General features: G+C 38.1%; 1 protein-coding gene across 5 annotated transcripts; it reads left to right on the forward strand.

Annotated features, from left to right (window-relative positions):
* Positions 1–860: 860 nt before the first annotated feature.
* ZBBX (zinc finger B-box domain containing) lies at positions 861–13,416 on the forward strand. 5 transcript variants are annotated; one of them, XM_052686530.1, is made up of 18 exons: positions 861–1,221; positions 1,338–1,471; positions 2,186–2,274; positions 2,793–2,906; positions 3,221–3,314; positions 3,707–3,755; positions 3,899–4,008; positions 5,509–5,673; positions 6,104–6,263; positions 6,865–6,985; positions 7,496–7,626; positions 7,835–7,938; positions 8,254–8,360; positions 8,564–8,724; positions 9,619–9,768; positions 10,370–10,606; positions 11,614–11,761; positions 12,661–13,416. In XM_052686530.1, the coding sequence occupies exons 3-18, from the start codon at positions 2,207–2,209 to the stop codon at positions 12,734–12,736; spliced, it is 1,995 nt and encodes a 664-aa protein (XP_052542490.1). In that variant the 5' UTR covers positions 861–1,221; positions 1,338–1,471; positions 2,186–2,206; the 3' UTR covers positions 12,737–13,416. The 5 variants fall into 5 exon arrangements, with proteins under 5 accessions (XP_052542490.1, XP_052542487.1, XP_052542486.1 ...); XM_052686527.1 differs by having other exon boundaries at positions 862–1,221; positions 1,338–1,482; positions 6,104–6,278; XM_052686526.1 differs by having other exon boundaries at positions 862–1,221; positions 6,104–6,278.
* The last annotated feature ends 4,113 nt before the right edge of the window (positions 13,417–17,529 follow it).

Genomic DNA, 17,529 nt, shown 5'->3' on the forward strand with positions numbered 1-17,529 from the left:
AAGTCCTGCATTTAGGTGGCTATATATGACAGGTTTTCCCTACAGGAAAGAATACGTTTAAATGCTAAAACAGATGCTTTCTCAGTGATGAGGGAACCCCAGTTGGCCGCCATGTTGGCCACCCTGTTGCGTGGTCTTTAGAAATATTTTCTTAAAGCAAACAATAATTTATTTCTCCCTTTTCATCAGAACATCTCCATTGAAACGTCTGCGATGTTGTTTTAGAGCTGAGAGTATTAGGACACATTGTTTTTTTTAGATTTACACGTATTATACAAACTGCAATTCTTTCTCAAGATCAAAAAAGGCACGCGTGTTTCCACAGGCTCTCAACACAAACTGCCTGTCAGGGTAATATCTTGAAAACTGTGCTGTAACCAGGATGATGAAAGAAAATTACTGGCAGGCAGATTATACAGCTGTGTAACTTATTTAGTGCCTCCCAGCCTGAATGCCTATGGGACAGATGCAAATTCTCCAACTGAAGCACACCTCAGAGCACATGCACTTCTAACAGACAGCGGCTCGCGCTTATTAAGCTTGGTTTGGGTCGTAAGCACAGCGTGCTTTTGCCTCAAATGACAGCTTCTCCCCAAAGACTCTTTTTTTTTTTTCTCCCCATCCATTACGAATAAGGATCTGGCCGCTGATATTAAAGGTCTAGGCTCGGAGCAAACAAACCGAAAGACGTGATGGATTAAAACACGATTATCCTGTCACTCATTGTAGACACACAACACAGACACCCGTCGCTTTAACCACAACCCCCCCCCGGCCGCAAGAAGTGCTCTCACCCCACACGGCTGTTCCGCCTCCTCTCCCCGCGGCGTGGAATGGACTCTCCCGCGCAGCCCGCCCCTGGTGAGGTAACGCGTCGCTGTTGCTATGGAAACGGCTGTGGCGTCGCCGCTGCTGGAGCCGTTGGGACGGCTGAGGCGGGATCTTCCTTCCCGCCTTGTGCCCAGGTTCCGGCGTGAGATCCGTGTTGGTGGGCGTTCGATGCAGGTTGTGATACGTGCTGTAGTCAGCCTTTGGATTCTATGGGTTTATTAATGTCAGAAAGCTTGTCCGGATGTTGTCTGTTCCCTGTGGTTTGAAACAAACTGCTGTGGTCTCGTCTGTTTCGTGCTAAACTCCACGAGCTGCGATCGTCTCGTCCATTTTGAAGCTGTTAAGCTGTCCTTCAATGGATGAGGAGGACATTTCAGCCAGCAGTAACCAGTTCAGTTTGCTTTTAGGTTCTCCTCCACCAGCTGCTAGTAATCACTGACCCGTGTCAATCCCTCAACTGAGATATCATTGAGATGCACTTTAATTGCACTAATGCTTATTTTCAGGTTTGTGTGAACAGACAGCTGAACTTTAGCTCTTGAGCTCAGTTACCCATTCAATGTTTCTGAAATAGCTTCTCCGCAGCACTGAAGTCCTGCTTTTAGCTGGAATCTATCAACCAACAGCTGAAGAACCAAAGGTTTGTCATCTGTAAGTCTTTGCTGCTGTGCTTGCAATCAGCTGCTGGCGTGCTCCTTCAGCAGCCTGCTTAGCCTGTGTTAGTTACACTGCAAATGTTTTAGAGCAGGGATGGATGTTAGGCTTTTGTTTGGTCTTCTTGCTGTATAAACTTGCCTGTTGGAAGAGTCCTTACCCCAGTATGGAAATGCTGAGAGTAGGGAATAACTACTCTGCAAGTTACCTTCCCATTTTGAAACAATTTGGGTGGGACTGAAGACATTTATCATTATTCATATATGAAGACGTTTATCATTACAAATCAGCTGAAACAGTTTGACTTTGTAGGCGTTGATACTGTTTTCTCCTCAGTGCTTGGGTGTCCTTCCAGAAAAATGTATTTCACTGTGTATTAAGCTACTTTCTTTGAACTTCAGGGAATTGCCCACATGAAACTGAAAAGTAAGTTTTTTCCCCGGTATCATGAATGTAACAAGCTTTTCTTTCAACTAAATATAATCTAGAGTTGTTTTAGGTTTTTAGTGGCACCATACAAACCACTTCCACTCTGCATTTCTCTTTCCATGCACTGGTATTTCTTGGCTTTCTAACAATTTTTTTACTGTTTTTAATTTCAATCAAATGAACATCTCATAAGGTTTCTCACTGTAGATGATGCAAATTCTCTCTCTCTCTTTTTATTTTTTATTTTTCTAAATTTTTTTTATTTTTTTAGGAACAGATAATACTGGGAACCATGAACAAAAATAATTTTGTGATACTCCCAGGTTCAAAAAGTGGAACCTCTGTGAGATTAAAATCAAAGTAAGTTCATTTTATCTGACTGTGACTGAAATGTTGTATCAGCATTTTTATTAAGTTGTTCAAGAACTGTTAGGTGGAACAGCTTATGTGTGTGCAAATGAAACACAGACAGAGTTGGATTAGTTTTAGATTAACAAGATAAGCTTATACTGGAGAAGCCTTATCGCTACAAAAACAAAGAAACAGCATTAACAAACCGTAAATATCTTCATGTTGTCTTCTGATCTGAGGCCTTTCAGGTCTTATGAGAGTAAAAACCTGCAGTTTACTGGAGAGAACTGGAATCTCTGGATCTTCAGAATGCTGCTTCTTTCAGTAAAGCCCGCTATGATAGGGCAGTCTTGGTTGTGAGAAGGTTGTTCTTGACTTGCAGTTAATTTTGCAGAGCAGTTTTCAGTCTTACTAGAGACAGAGGGGTAACCTGCCTTTTCTTTTCCTTGCTGCTTTAGTGTCTTTCAGATGTCTTAATGTATTTCATGTAGTTCCTATTGTATATTTTACTACTGTAATTTCTCTAGAACTGTCAGAGAGTTGCAACTGGAGAAAATACAGTTGGAAATGGAAAACAAAGAGGTGGAGAAGAAATTACGACAACTGCAGTCCAACATGAGCAGAGAAAAAGAGGAGAGAAAGTAGGTGACGTTTCTGGGTGCAGACCCTGCAGTCAGTTAGCATACTACAGTCTATACTAATAGCAATATGAACAGAAATGATGAAAAGTATATGGCAGTAAGAAAAAATGTGGTGAAATATTCAACGTGCTCTTGACCTTTTCTTCTGGGGAACCTGTTGCTGCTGTTCTCAGCTGGTCCGTAGAGAGAGTTTTCCCTTTCCTTTTCCATCTTCCTTCTTGATTTATTTTATTTTTATCCCCTAAAATAAACAGTAATCTGTTCTGTTAGAGTTAGTACATGTTTAATAAGCTCTTTCTTGCCTTCATTCATAGGAAATCAAGTGCTTATCATTGGAAGTCTGGACAAGCAGGAGCAATGACTGTCCAAGCCCGACTTTTATCACAAAACAAAGAAAAAATCAAGAAGGTAATAAGCTATCAACATATTTGCAAATAATGCTATTTAAAATGAGAGATTTAGGTGATTTGTGCTACGAAATATGGGAATTTTAAATACAGCAGGAATAAAAAGCTGAGTAATTCTGAGTAAAATTTGTGTTTCCTTTTGAACTAGAGGAACATCAAGCTCTGCCTAGCCATCTGTTGTTTTTTTAATTGCAGTAGATACTAGATTGGTAAAAGCAGTGCTAATTTGCTGTTGTGAGAGTCCAATTTGGTATAGCTGGAAGTCATCATAAACCTGCTGTAATAAGTCTATGGCACTGTGTCTTGAGTAACTTGAGCTGAGAAAGTTCTTTCCAATATTTGTACTCTAATACATTAGTATGTATATATATATGTCAGCACTCTTTCCTGTAGGTTTCTTCAGGAAAAGTGAAGTTGCAGCTACTGAAAGAACCACTTCAAGGTAATGGTTTCTTTATTAACTTAATTAAGAACCCACTAACTTCTGGCAGAGTATCGGGTTCTTGAAGGTTGCTGCGATTAAGCAGTAAAGAATAAATCACAGATTGTGGTAGCAGGTTATTTGGTTTTGTTATTTTTCCCCAGTGCCAAAGAAAGAACCATTTAAGCATGAAATGTCAAATAATGGAGCTCATGAAAAAACTGAAGCAAAGGAGATGGTTTCTCCTCGTCCACATACTAAGAATGCAGGGCTGGTAAGTATGTGGTATAAAAGGTATCAGTAGGATACGTGCATATAAAAGCTTTGTAACAGTATCTAGGCATGATTATGTGGTACAGTATATAGGAAAAGTGTGTGGCCTACAGGAAGGAGTCTGGCATAGGTCTCTTCAGTGAACTCCACATGTGGAGATACAGAAGTGCACTCTTAAAACACACATTCAAGTCTGAATGTTAGTTTTTGTCTTGTGCTAGCTTTTCTGTGCAGTGCTGTTGTATTGCAGTCAGTGGAAGTGTGTTCCCTCTGCCTCCCTTCTTGGAGAGGAAGGAGGAATGTATTTTAATGATGCTTTTGCCACTGGGAAATGGTAACATCTAGGAACTGAGTCGAACTTTCAGCCTTAGTTTTTCTAGCAAATACGAGATTTTTATACATATTTTACACTTTATTCAGCTGCTGGGAATAGTAAGTCATTTAGGGGCTGCTTGCTTCACTGGGATGGTCCACATGAGATGCCAAGTTAAAACTATTAGGTGCACAGTAACTTACAAACAGGAGGAAAAAAAATAGGTATCTAAGACTATTTTGAACCAACTTTAAATGATCTGACTTAACTGGAATGGAATTCTTATAGTAATAGGGTTTTTCCACCTGTTTGTGTGAATATGTTGGTAGTGTTCTACACGATGACATCCTCTTCAATTCAATGATTGCTTTCAATGATAACAGCTCAGTACACCTTAAGTAAAGGAAGTCTTTACTGTTGATCTCCAGGAGTGGCAGAGATAAATAACTCTCTTATCAGGTCTTTAACGTCGGGCTTCCCCACGCTGTGTTTTCATTGTTTGGCCCAGCAGTGTGCATGTGGCTGAGGAAGACTTGAGATTGCTGCGATGGAAGCAAGCTGAATGGTTGCAGGCAAATAGCGTGTATTCAATAGTCTGTGCATATGTTGTACTTCTAAATACTTCGTACTTAAATTCTTAGATAAGCAGGATGCGTTGATAATTCTGTCTGCTTTCTGAACTCGGGCTTGCTGGCAAAGTTACACTGGAAATCATCATTATGAACGATGAGCTTGTGTGTGTCTTTTAGCAAAGGCAAGCAGGAAGCCTACCCTCCAAAACTCCTCTGAACATTACCTGGCATCAGAACCACCTGCGTTTTGCTTCTCTTAGCGCTCAGCTGGAATTCATTCATTCCCCTCCTGTTCAGTGCGGTGACCGCCTGGGGACACCGGTTGTCCCCGAGATCACCGCCAGGGGGCGCTGCTGCTCCACAACGGCTCCAGGCGGGGCAGCGGGTCCGGCCGCGATTCGCGGCTGCTCTGCGAGCCTCTGTGACTGCGGGTTATTGGATTGCTGTTCGGCACGCTTGTGTGAACTCTTCTCACTCTGTTGATTGTTGACGTTAGTGTGTGCTTGCCACTGTCTCTTTGCTTTCTATGTCTGGTTCTCTTGATTCTTCTATTGTGCCATTTGGTGGGAAGTTTATTTAAAACAAATAAAAAGGTTTCATGTTATTCCCTAAACAGACAGAAGCCAGTACACGTCCTGGAAAACTGCAAGTTGTTGATCCCTTCAGGTTTACTTCATTAGTGAATGAAACAAACATTAATCATGAGGAGAAGGTGGACAGCAAGCGCGGGGTCACTTCAAACAAGTTGACATCCTCACCAGCGTCAGCAGTCACTGCTGAGGTACTGTGCTGTTCAAAGCCAAAATCCTTTTAAACGTTTGTGACACCTTCAGCTGAGTGATCTGAGGTTTCACTGTGTGCCAAGGGATCAAGTTATCAACTTTAACAGTCTAGTGACCTGCAATTATGTGTATCTGACCTATATACGCAGGATGTAGGCTCTCTGATTAATGCTTTGTGCCTACTAAAGTATTTACTTCTTTTTCTGCATATGCTATTTTTTCCCCATTATTTTGCTCTTGACAGAGCACTTGAGTTTAGTTGTGGGCAAGATCACTTAACAATTGAGTGGGTTTGATTACAAGAGCAGCACAGAAAACTGGGTTCTGCATTTCCTTAGCTGAGAATAAAAATGTTGGTATTGTGTATGTAACCAGAGAGAGGATTATTATCAGAAGTGCTGTATTAATGATGCTGTGAAACTGATTTAGGAGCTCTCTTCAGAATCAGACTGGACAGGTCTTGGCAATCAGGACACAGGGATCTTACTAAATGGTATGTTTAATGAGGAAGAATCTGCAAAGATTTTTCAGGAAGCTTTGATTCAATGGAGGAACTGTAATCGTGACCACAGACCAGAACAGCATACTGGTGAGGTTCTACCAGGTATGATTTCTTTGTTGTTGTTTGAACTGCAATTTTAAAAACATTAGTAGCCATTTGGATAAGTTAGCAGCTATCTTAAGTAGCAAGGATGGGTTTTCTGCCAGAACAATGAATGTTTATTCTTTCCTCTACGTTCTACTGTAAATTAGCAGCAACCTATTAAGTTTTATGGTTACCACCACTGCTGAAAATACTGTGCAATGACTGATTTTAAGATCTCATGCACCCTACTGAGATTATTTTTTAATTTACTTTTAGTAATAAGAAGTCAGGGAGCAGTTAGATGCACAATCGATCTAAACCTATATAAAACCAGTGTTTTCTGCAAATTCTGACAGCATGAATTCCTTCTGGCTGAGTCCAGTAAGTGGAAACAAGTTGTCAATTATGCTTCAAATGACTCAAATCTCCCTTTATCTTTTTGTAGAACAGGATTATCCTGACATCCTAAATGATAGAATTGAGCAAAAGCTTAGCTGGGCATAAACTACTGGCTTGATGTTCATTCAAAAATAACGTACCTAAATATTGAACTTATAAATGTAAATATCTGCATTTGTGCTGTTTTCTTTAATCATTCTAATAGAATCTGTGGAAAATCATGAGGTACAGACCAATCTTTCTGTTATGAAAGAACACGTCCAAATTCAGTTCAAGGAGAGTGGCCTGAGCTACATGGAGAAACTCTTGCTTAAGAAATACAAAAGGTATTGTGGAAGTGGCTGGTACTAGCAAAAGTAGTCAGAAATGCTTCATGGCATTAACAAAATTCCATTGGAACTTTGTGATGCTGGGGGATTGATTAGGATGTCTGTTTACTGGGTATGTAATTGTGCAATGTAGCCATTGTAGCCAGACTTGATGACTTCATATATCAGAATTACTGCAGAATATTTGAAGAGAGTCTTTGCTGTTAATTGGTTGCAGAATTTGAAGGCCAATGATGATATTTGGAAGCCTGATTTTTACTTCAGGAATTTTATACAGGAAAAAGTGTGCCCTTTAAGATAGTGCTGTAAATATAACAAACATTTGTTGAGTTCCTGCAGCATGAGGTTATCCCATCATTCATTGAACAGAAGTGGCTGCTTTTTAGCAGTAGTAAACAGTATGGATTTTTTTGGATGACATTAAAAAAAAAAGCTAACTTCTTAAAAGCCTGATTATAATTTCTTTTTTTGTTGGTGATGGTGGTTTGTTTTTCTTTTTTTTATCAGGACTTCTGCTGATGAAATGCCTTCTAGTCGCCTTACAGATTTAAGGACTGAGCGTAAACCGACTGCATTACACAAAGCTGTGACTGGAGGAGAGGAAGAAGGAAATGCTGGTCATACAGATGATTTAACAGGTGTAGTAGATTTGTCATTGAAATTAAATATTACATATTTGGGAGGTAGATACTTTTTAGTTATGGTTTTTGAAATATACGTTCTTAAACAGTTTCTGCCTGAAAAAAGCAAGCAACTAACTTAGAAAGTAATGTAGTAGTTTGTGTTTTTAGAAACGTATCACAGACATAAAAAAATAAAATGTGTTATATTAATTATATTTTGTAGTTGAGGAGGTGAGGAGATACTGGACATCTGTTTTTAGGGAGGAAGAACCCAAGAGTGGTACGGAAAGTGCGGAGTCATCTCTGAAAATTGAACTTCTTGATGATGTAAGTATGTGCTGAAGAACTTTGTAAGCCTTCACAGCCATCTTGTATGGTTTAAGCATTGACCTGTTGAAATCTTAAACTTGCAACGGCGTAGTAATTTATAATGAAAATATATGCACACATTGCATCTTCTGATCATCTTCATAAAAACATGGAAACTGCAGCTTTCACTTCACAGTAATTTTCTCCTGTGGTGTCTGTGGATCCTTAGTGTATAGGAATGACACAGAAATGAAGTCTGCAGGCATTTTGTCACTTTGGTTTGTGGTACTTAGACTTATATTCTATTGCTGAATATGTATTTTTTTTAATTAGTCTTACGACGTGGAGTTGGAAGAATCGTGTGACTTCTTGGTGTGTGAAGCTGAGGCTACAGGAATGAATAACCAGAGAAATATTGAACCGTTTGAAGAGTTTGGAAGGTGTGAGAAGAGATTATTTGTAAGAGGAAAGGAGTAATTTCTAATTTGATTCATGTTCACAAGTAACTGACAGAACTTATCCTTAATAATTAGAACTGATATCAAGTGAAATGCGCGATTTTTCTGACATCCCAAAGTGTAGTTGGTAGGATGTGATCTGTTTTGGTGTATTTTACTCCTGTAATCTTTCCTCTATTTCCAAGTGCTTCAGCAACTGCAGATCAGCAAAACACAATGCCAGACCTTTTGCCAAAGGAGACTGCAGCCATGGTGAAGTCGTCTTGTCACTCGACATTTGCGACTGATGCTCAAAATCGTTCACCTTCTGATGTAAATCTTGTTTCCTCTAAAGAAATCTTGCAAGGTAGATTTTCATAGCTTTCTTTTTTCTGTTATATACGTAAGTTTTATGTGCAGTTCTATCATTCTCATGATAGTCAGCTATTGATAATAGTAATTTTTTTAAAATTAACCATTTGTTGAGCTATGTATGTGCCATGAGCACAACTTGTGTGGTAGTTATCTCACTTCTGTGAGCTTTTATTTGAACAGTAGCTGCTCTAATGTGAGTTGTAAACTGGAAAGAAATCCATTGTTAAGCAGAATGTGATCTTACAAATCTGTTTCAGTGTACAGTATTAAACATGTGGCACGTGTCTTTTTATCCTTGCCCATTGCAAGAGGCTTGGAACTAAATGCTCTTTAAAGATCCCTCCCAATTCAAACCGTTCTATGATTCTTTTCATTAGGAAAAAATGCTTTTATATTGATTAGCTGAAGAAAAGTATGAATTATAATATTTGCTGTGTGAAAGATGGTCTCTGGTGTAAGTGTTCCAGTGCCTGTTGCATTCAGCATAGTCATGATGAATTCTTACACACATCAGTGGTTCCAAGGATCTTATTCTGTGTCTTAAGCGTATACAGAGTAGGGCACTTGATTAATTTTAAGAAATGTGTTGGTCTGTAAGGATCCTTTTTTTCTTAACCTTGCAAGTACCAAAGGCTTGCTCCAGCATTCAGGACCTAAAGTGTGTTCTGTTTGTACTTAATACAAGGAACTGTTTATTTGAGTCTTCAAATAGGAAGGAGGAGGATCGAGAGCTGACAAATGAGGTGCAGCTTATGCTTTTTTATAGTAAGTGCAGAAAACTTAATAGATTTCTTCATATCACCTTGTGTTAAATGCAGCAGATACAGTAAGTGTGCTTTAATACAAAATCAATAACGATTTTCCTTTTAATAATTCTTAATTTCAGGAGATGGGAGATGGGTTACTGACATGAGCTTAAGCAAGCATGCTGATGAGTCTGTAGTTCAGGCTGTCTTAGAAAGTCAAATGGGCAGATCTTCAAGTGGTCTCAAGACTCATAGAATTTCTCCTCTGGTAACATGCAGACCATGCTCAGGTAAGAATAATAATCTTGAGATCCTGCTTTAATAGGTTATTTTGCCTAGTATTTATTTTTAAGCACATTTGTAACCTTGTTTCTTTAAAGCAGAGAATGTGTTTTATGGATCTATTTGTTGTAGGCGCCCTGTCTGTGTTGAAAGATGTTGAACTGGGAAATGATTTTGGTTTTTTGTTCCTAATACAGAGTAAAAGAAGAAGAAACAACCACCAAAACATCAATATTACAAAAGTTTTGGAGTTTTGACAGGTATTTAAATGACAGGGATGGTTTCAGCTGCTTATAGGAGGACAATCAATACCTGACACTTACACAGCTTTCTTTTAGAAATGTTCCTGACATCCTTGGATTGCTTTAGATGAGTGGAACATATGCAGTCTTTGAGTCAATTTGACTTGTTCCAGCTAGGAAGCACAGAGTTTGAGATTTGTCTGTATGAGTAGTAACTGTTTAAATTATTGATTTATTATAATCCATTTAGATCAACTCGTAATTTAAACTACAGGTTACGTCGTTCATTATTTTTATCTTTATGAAATCTTCATTATCTTTATGAAATCTTGAGTTTGCTACAAGTTGTGATCTTGTGTGATTTCAGGGAATGATTCTATCAGACCTCGATCATCAGATGTGCTGCAACATAAACTGACCAGAGATTGTGCAAAATACACTCATCCAAGACCAGAGAGTTCACCTCTGCGTGCATTTAGAGCTAATACTGAGATATCAAAGCACAAGGATGTTGATGTAATTAAACAAGATGAGCATTGTTGGGAATATGCTGCTGACCAAGAAGCCTTACTCTGTCTGGAAAAAGAATTACAAACTTATAGAGGTAAGTGGTAATATTGCTTTTTCCCCTTAGAAGTAAGGTAATGAAAGCATTTCCTTACTTTTTGCCCTAGTATCAGTTAGATCTAATAATATGAAACCAATTAACTATGCAAGACTAGTTGAACTGTGATTTATTTCTATTTGATCATGCTTTAATCTACCCCTAATTTAGTAGAAGCAGCTGTTTCATGCAACTGTCTTAATTATTTTATTTATACTCTGCGATTTCACTGCAGGGATCTGCAGAATATGTGTATGGTATCAGATAAAGATTTGCTTTCAAATAAGTATCCTTTCCTTCAATATGTATCCTTACCTTCAAAATGGGCACCTTAACTGTTGTTAGAAGCTAGATTTGTGATACAAGGCTAGCAGGAAAGGGAAAAGATGGACAGAAAATTCTATGAACCTATCCTGATGAGAACTGCCAGTAATGAGGCACTATGGATCTGATATTGTCTCACTTTGGGTTTGACTAGAGCAACTTTGCTTTGTCTTTTTAAGACTGTCCCAGTCTTTATTTCCCCCTTTCATTCCACTTCCTTGGAATATTTTTCACATGTGTGGAAGCCTGTAGCAAAAATGTGTGACTAGCTGGAAAAATAATCTTGCATCTGTGTTATCTAACAACTCCAGGCTGTGGCACTGGCTGATTATCTCTTTGAATTAGTACTTGTTGTATATTCATTACTGTTTTAAGTACATTCTGCCATTATCAGTCTGCCTTTGCTGCTGTACACCAAGGTCTCCTACTGGACCTTACCTACAGTGTTTCTTATTGTGTTGGTGTAAGCAGCTCAGAACTGAACTCTCCATTATTTCTAATGATATAGGAGCCATATAATAAAAAGTCATAATTCACTTGAGGGCTTGTAATGGCATCCTTTACCAGCTACAATTAGTTAAGCATTAATGCTTTCGTTGATACTGTGAAACTCTTTAAAATTGGTAGTGTAAATAATGTGGGTTTTATTTTCTTGGTTATATTAGTCACTGAAATGACTGCAGATATTTCAGATCCTCAAGAAAAACTTTACAGCCTAACTTCTGAAGATGTAACCTCCTCCAGCAGACATTCAAGGAAGATATATGGAAGTGTTACAGATTTCCATAAAACTCTGGATCTAAAAGACTACAGCACAGCTGATATGCTTGGGTAAGCTAAATTCCTCAAGTATGTTTTTATGGTACTGTAAAAATTTTAATATGCCAAACATCTTCCCAGAACTGTAAAACAGTCTTAACTTTCTGATTTTACTTTGTATACTTATTACTAATGTCAGCATGACCTATTTTGTATCTTGTTTGTTTGTTTTTTAAGTTGGTAATTGCATCTCAGATTAAGAGTAAAGCAATGTTTTTTTGAGATCTCCAATTAGGAACGTTGAGATTTAAAAAATAAAAATAAAAATGCTTTGTTAATATGCAGCACTGATATTTAAAATGAATGTTACAAGTCATCTGAGCTCTCTGCTTGAAAGATTGCTTTAAAAGGAGTTGTGAGCAAGTGAGACAATTACGTTTGACTGACTGATTTGTGATGTATCATTCACGTTGCTTTGGAGACTGAGGAGGAAATTAGAAAAGAGGACATTCCCCAAAGTTCTGTTCTGCCATTGTTTTCTTATTATGATCTTGCACCAAATAATGGTGAGGCACTATATATTGTGTGAAGGTAGCTGACTTAGACTTTTGTGTTGATACTACTGAAATTACAGTGCACTAGAAATCTAAACTGTATTTGCAGTTGGTACAGTTGGTGTTAACAAGGCTCACTTTTCTAGCTCTACCATTCTGGATTGTGGGATTTCTTCACTAAGGCATACCAGTGATAAGGTTGTTTACCTCTTCTTTATTCATTTACATCTCCTAAATAAAATGTGATGAAAGCTGAGGGGTTGAAACTGAATAGAGTAGGTTTTGGTGTATGCAAAACATACAGCAAAAGCTATTTAATGCCTTTATTCCTGTGCATGAACGCATGTCCCTGAGGCTTTACACAGTTGCTAGAGGAACTTGAGCTGCTGAAAACCTCTGTGTTGTGTTTGTTTTAAGGGGCTGTGATGAAGACCAAATAGATGATGAGGAAGAAATTCTGGAGGATAAATGGCAGGTTCTTGCATTACAGTAAGCATGTGAGGAATGTAATGATTCTGTATCTTTGCACTTTGTATGAAAACAAAGAAGCAGATGAAGAGTAATTACTGAGTTCTGTTGATGTTATTTATTAAAGATTACTTTGTAAATTTGTAAATAAAAATGTTTAAAAATCACTCCACTTGGATTATTTTTCTTACTGTGGAAAAACAGGATAAAAGAAAACTGAAAAGACTTGTTGGGAGATGCCCTGCATTCTCAGGCACAGCAGCTCCCTTCAGCTTTCTTCACAGCGTGGTGGTGGTTTTTTCATTTGTTTTTGATGTATGTCTGAAATGTAGTGAAAGCTTTTTTGTTTGGTGCAATGCTTTTCTCCACTGTGGTTTTTATGATATTTTGAAGGTATCTTAATCTTTTCTCTGGTTTTGGTCACCAAAGAAGTGAAACTACCTAATTGCACTTATTAAAAGTTAGGACTTGGTGTCAAAAATGCAAGATTTCTCTCTGCTTGTGTTGGGAGACTTTGCAAGTGGGACTAACTGTAAGCTTTTGAATGATAATTGCTGTTATCACCTGACACAACTAAAATTAATGGAAATTTTTCACTGAAGCTTTTGTATAGAAACTTTATAACTTGGTTTATGTTTTTCCATCTGTTCCACTGTTGTAATGGTTTAAGTGGAGAGTTTGTATAAAATGTGGCTCTCTGAATCTGCTGTATGTGTATTTGATTGTTATTAACATTTCTATTTTTAATGAAGGGATTGTGTCCATTTCAGTCATTATTCATCACAGCATGATTAACTGATCAGTAAATAATGAAACCTGATATTAGATGTCTTGTAATGAGGATCGTGATTTTCATCACTACATTAACATATGCAGGTAGGTTTTACTAAGTTTGTTTTGCTCATAACATCGAATGTTTAAGGTGAGTCTTTGAGTGCTCATGCTGGAAACCTTGTGGATGTTTAGAGTGGCAAGTGACCTGCTTTAATGTAACAGAAGAAACATTCTGATGCATGAGGTGGTTTCTGGCAATTAAACATACACTTATTGGTGTCTTCCTTGCTGCTATTTAACTCTAAAGTGGTGTGCAGTTATTTTCTATCTGCCCCTCAGTTATGCACTGAACACTACATCAGTTTCTTTTACAGGAAGGAGTACTTGAGTGAGCCTAGCTCGTAAAGACTAGAGTGATTGGGCTGAGCAGACCATTGGTTTGACTTCCTGCTATGTTTCTTGTCTTTAAGGTGAGGGCGTATTTTTTCACTTTAGTTTCCTTTACAAAGTTTACCATATATCTATGTTTCATTACAGGAGCTCTTTGCCAGGTGCTCTAATAATAAAATCAGAAAGCATATTTTGTGCAGATTAAGTCCTATGCTGCTCTTTCATGAGTGCAACCTTTTGTTTCTGTTTGAGTTACCTTTCTGCTTGTTCCTGTTATGCTCATTTCCCTTGAACAGAGAGAGGCTGACTTCTTCCATGCTGTTCCCAACTCTTTTAACTAGGAAGCCAGTGAAGCATATGCTACTGTATTTCTGTGCTTCTACAGTCAGATTTTAATCCTTTGTGACTGTAAGAAATTAATAAGAAGACAGTGTGTTTAACATCTGGATTTACCAGCTGTGCCTTCCCATTCCTTTTATTTGAAAGAAATGGTTATGATAATACAGCTAACGAACTTTGGACTAAAACTTACTTCAAAGTGATAGTAGTCTCTCTAGTCAGTTATGCTGTAAGCATATTTGAGTTTTGTAATTTGAACTTTAGAGTATTTTAAGATGTCTTTGTATGTTTTTCTTCAAGACATATTGGTCATCCAGTTAGTCTATCAATCTTACCAAAAAGAATGCCTGAACTGTAGACAGTGACTTCAGTTAAATGTGTGGTTTTACACTACACAGATCTTATGAATTACTGTGGCAATTAATTTAGATTTTGCAGTCTACTTTGAAGTGCTCAGTACTTAAATATAAAATAGTTTCCATACTCGTGAGCACGTAGGTGAATCACCATTGACAGAAGTTCTGTTTACAAGTATTTGCAGGCTATCCCTAGAGCACTTTAGGTCTCTTTGCAGAGCACTGTGAATTGTATGCTTGCTGTTCATTTGCTCACTGCTGTGCTCAGATGGGAAATGCTCCATGCCTGTGTGCAGGGGCTCAACAAGTGCATGAAGAGAAGCAGGAAGGGAACTGCTCCTATCCTGATGTGTGCTGTTGCTATCTTAATTTAAAGAGAAAGTTACAAACAGCAAAACATCTCCTCTTGATTACCTATCTCCATGCTGATGCTTTATTTTAATTCAGATTCTGTTGTCTTATAATGTGAAAATCTGTGCTTTTGTAAATCACTCAGAATTTACAAGTCAAACGCTTTTGCGTGAATGACAACCAAGGGTTTGTGCCTGTGAGTATCACTGTGTGAAGTGGGCTATTTAAAGCAAAATCTATTTGTTTTAGGTAAAAGAGAAATAATCTGAATTTGAATGATATGTCAAAATGTCAACTGAGTTGTCAGCCGAGTGTGGCAGCTGTTCCATTCTTAGGCTCAATTTATATAGAAGATAATGGAGGAATGTTGTAGCATGCTTTGTTTTGTGTGAAAGTATTTTTATATTACAAATGACTTTTTCAGTAATTATCAGTAAACAGCTCAACTTTTATCAAAGTTTCTGTAAGAAAAAAAAAAAAATGCTGGTTCCAAAATGTGAATGTCTATCCTTTGTACACTGTTGAATGTCTAGCCCTGTTTCATCCTACATTCTTTAGTGCTTTCTTTTGATGTTCTTCAGCTGCTCCTGTTTCCTTTCATTCCAGGGGTGTTAATCAAGATGCAACATGTTGCAAAGTGAAGCAAGTAAACATCTGTGTGGAAGCATTCTCAATTCCTTCTCAGTTTTCTGTATCTTATATTATAGAGGGCATCTAGTACTTGTTCCTCAAACTCTGCATCTTGTCCTTATTCTTGTTTCTGTTTTTTTCCCACTCTCCATTATAGCTGGTAATGAATACATGGAGGCAGGAGAGAGAAGAGACAAGGAAAAGATGTTTGCTAGCACTGTGGAGTTGGCCTTTAATAGAAAGTTTGATATTTTGCCTGTGTGGTACAGGAAGAGAATGTTTAAGAAATACCTGCTTTCAGGGCTCCGCAACTGAAGTCTCCAGGTCTTTCCATCCACACTGAACCCAAGGAAAGGCTCTGGTTTTTGTTCTTCTCTGTAGACAGTCAGTGTCTTGGCCTCTGTTCCTCAGTAGGTTTTCTGGCTCCAGCCTTTGTGTTGTTCATCAGTGTTCCTCTTTGCTGGCAGCTCTTGGTGGGGATGTTGCTAGTGCCATCTAAATGCTTCAGGTAGGAATTTAGACTTAAAAATAATTGATTGCTACTCTTTTCTGTATATGATAATTGAGAACTAAAAGCTCCCACAAGATGCGTGCAGTGTGGCTCTTTTGGTACAAATTTGAACTTCAGAAGATGTGTAGATTTTCCTCAAATGAGGAAGTTGTATTTACCTTGATTTATGAGCAATATAGCATCAAATAAAACCCAATTAAAATCAGCATGGGTTCAGATATTTTTCTTTTAGAAGATGAAGAGAGTAGGCAAAAGAAGATGAGAGAGTAAAATGGCATGAAAGTGTACAGTATGCTTACGTGGCTATGGAGATAAGGCATTATTTCATGTTTTGATATGGGGGAACTAGTACTAATATAACAAGCTTGCCAATAAGAACAGCAGCAACGTGTTTATGTGTGCTAAGTACGTGCATAGAAGCAGTCTGAATGATCTAATAGAGGCAGAGAATTCCACAGAGTTTATGGAATATATAGCAGCTTTAGTGTTCTGATTTTGGTCATATTCTGTTATACTTACCTCATTTAATCCATCTGGAATCGTGGCTTAAAAGCTGTATTTGTAGTAAAGTGGGTACCCCCATGTCTGTACTGAAGTGTTTCTAGGTACGTTATGTTGCAAGTCATGAGCCTTCTGTAGGGTTTGCTGTGCTCAACTGACCTTTCTGGCACAGCTCTGTTCTCTTTAGCAATCCTTATGTTTTGAAACAAGTCAATAAATTGAGCAGTAACAAATCACCAGGACCATATGGGCTTCACCCAATACTTCTAAGGGAACTAAAATGTGAAAATCTCAGATTATGCAAGAAGTGTGGTATGGAGAAGAAGGCAAATAAGCAAGAAATAAGGCAACTAAGTACTGTCTGTGGGTGGGAAAGGACCTTAGAGGCATGGGTGGGGTTTTCATTTGCTGGTGGGAAATGTTGTAGTTCCTTGAGAATGTTAGCTGAATGGCAGTCAGGCTACTGTGTCTGTAACTCATAAAGATGTTTTATATGATAGTATTCAGCATAATTGGCACTGTAGATGTAATGATAGCTGTGTTTGAAATTCAAGGTATGCTGGGCGTGCTGACTCGGTGTATCCACAGCCCAAAGCCTGCAAAATGAAGAGCAAAAGGAAGGAAATCAAAATCGGTGCAAACCTCATCTTAGAACAACAGAGTCCTGAGAATGGTGTTATGTAAGTTATGTTGCATAACGTGCTGAATTGTGTTAAATAGATCTAGATGTAGCATCTTTTGAATTGATCATGAAAGAGGTAGGTGAGATATTTAGGTAAAGATTGTACCCCTTTTGTTTGATTGCTGTTGCTCGATACTGCTCTAAAATACTGTACAATCATACAAGCTGTTTCTTCTGTCTATGGAGAAGGATTAGGAAAGGATAATAGCTAATTACCACCCCTTTACCAGTATGAGATGCATGGAGGAAAATTAAAGCAGTCAGTGAAGAAAACAGAGACTAAA

The sequence above is a fragment of the Tympanuchus pallidicinctus genome, unplaced genomic scaffold (genome assembly GCF_026119805.1).
Source record: "Tympanuchus pallidicinctus isolate F22 unplaced genomic scaffold, pur_lepc_1.0 scaffold22, whole genome shotgun sequence".
Classification (NCBI taxonomy): Eukaryota; Metazoa; Chordata; class Aves; order Galliformes; family Phasianidae; genus Tympanuchus; species Tympanuchus pallidicinctus.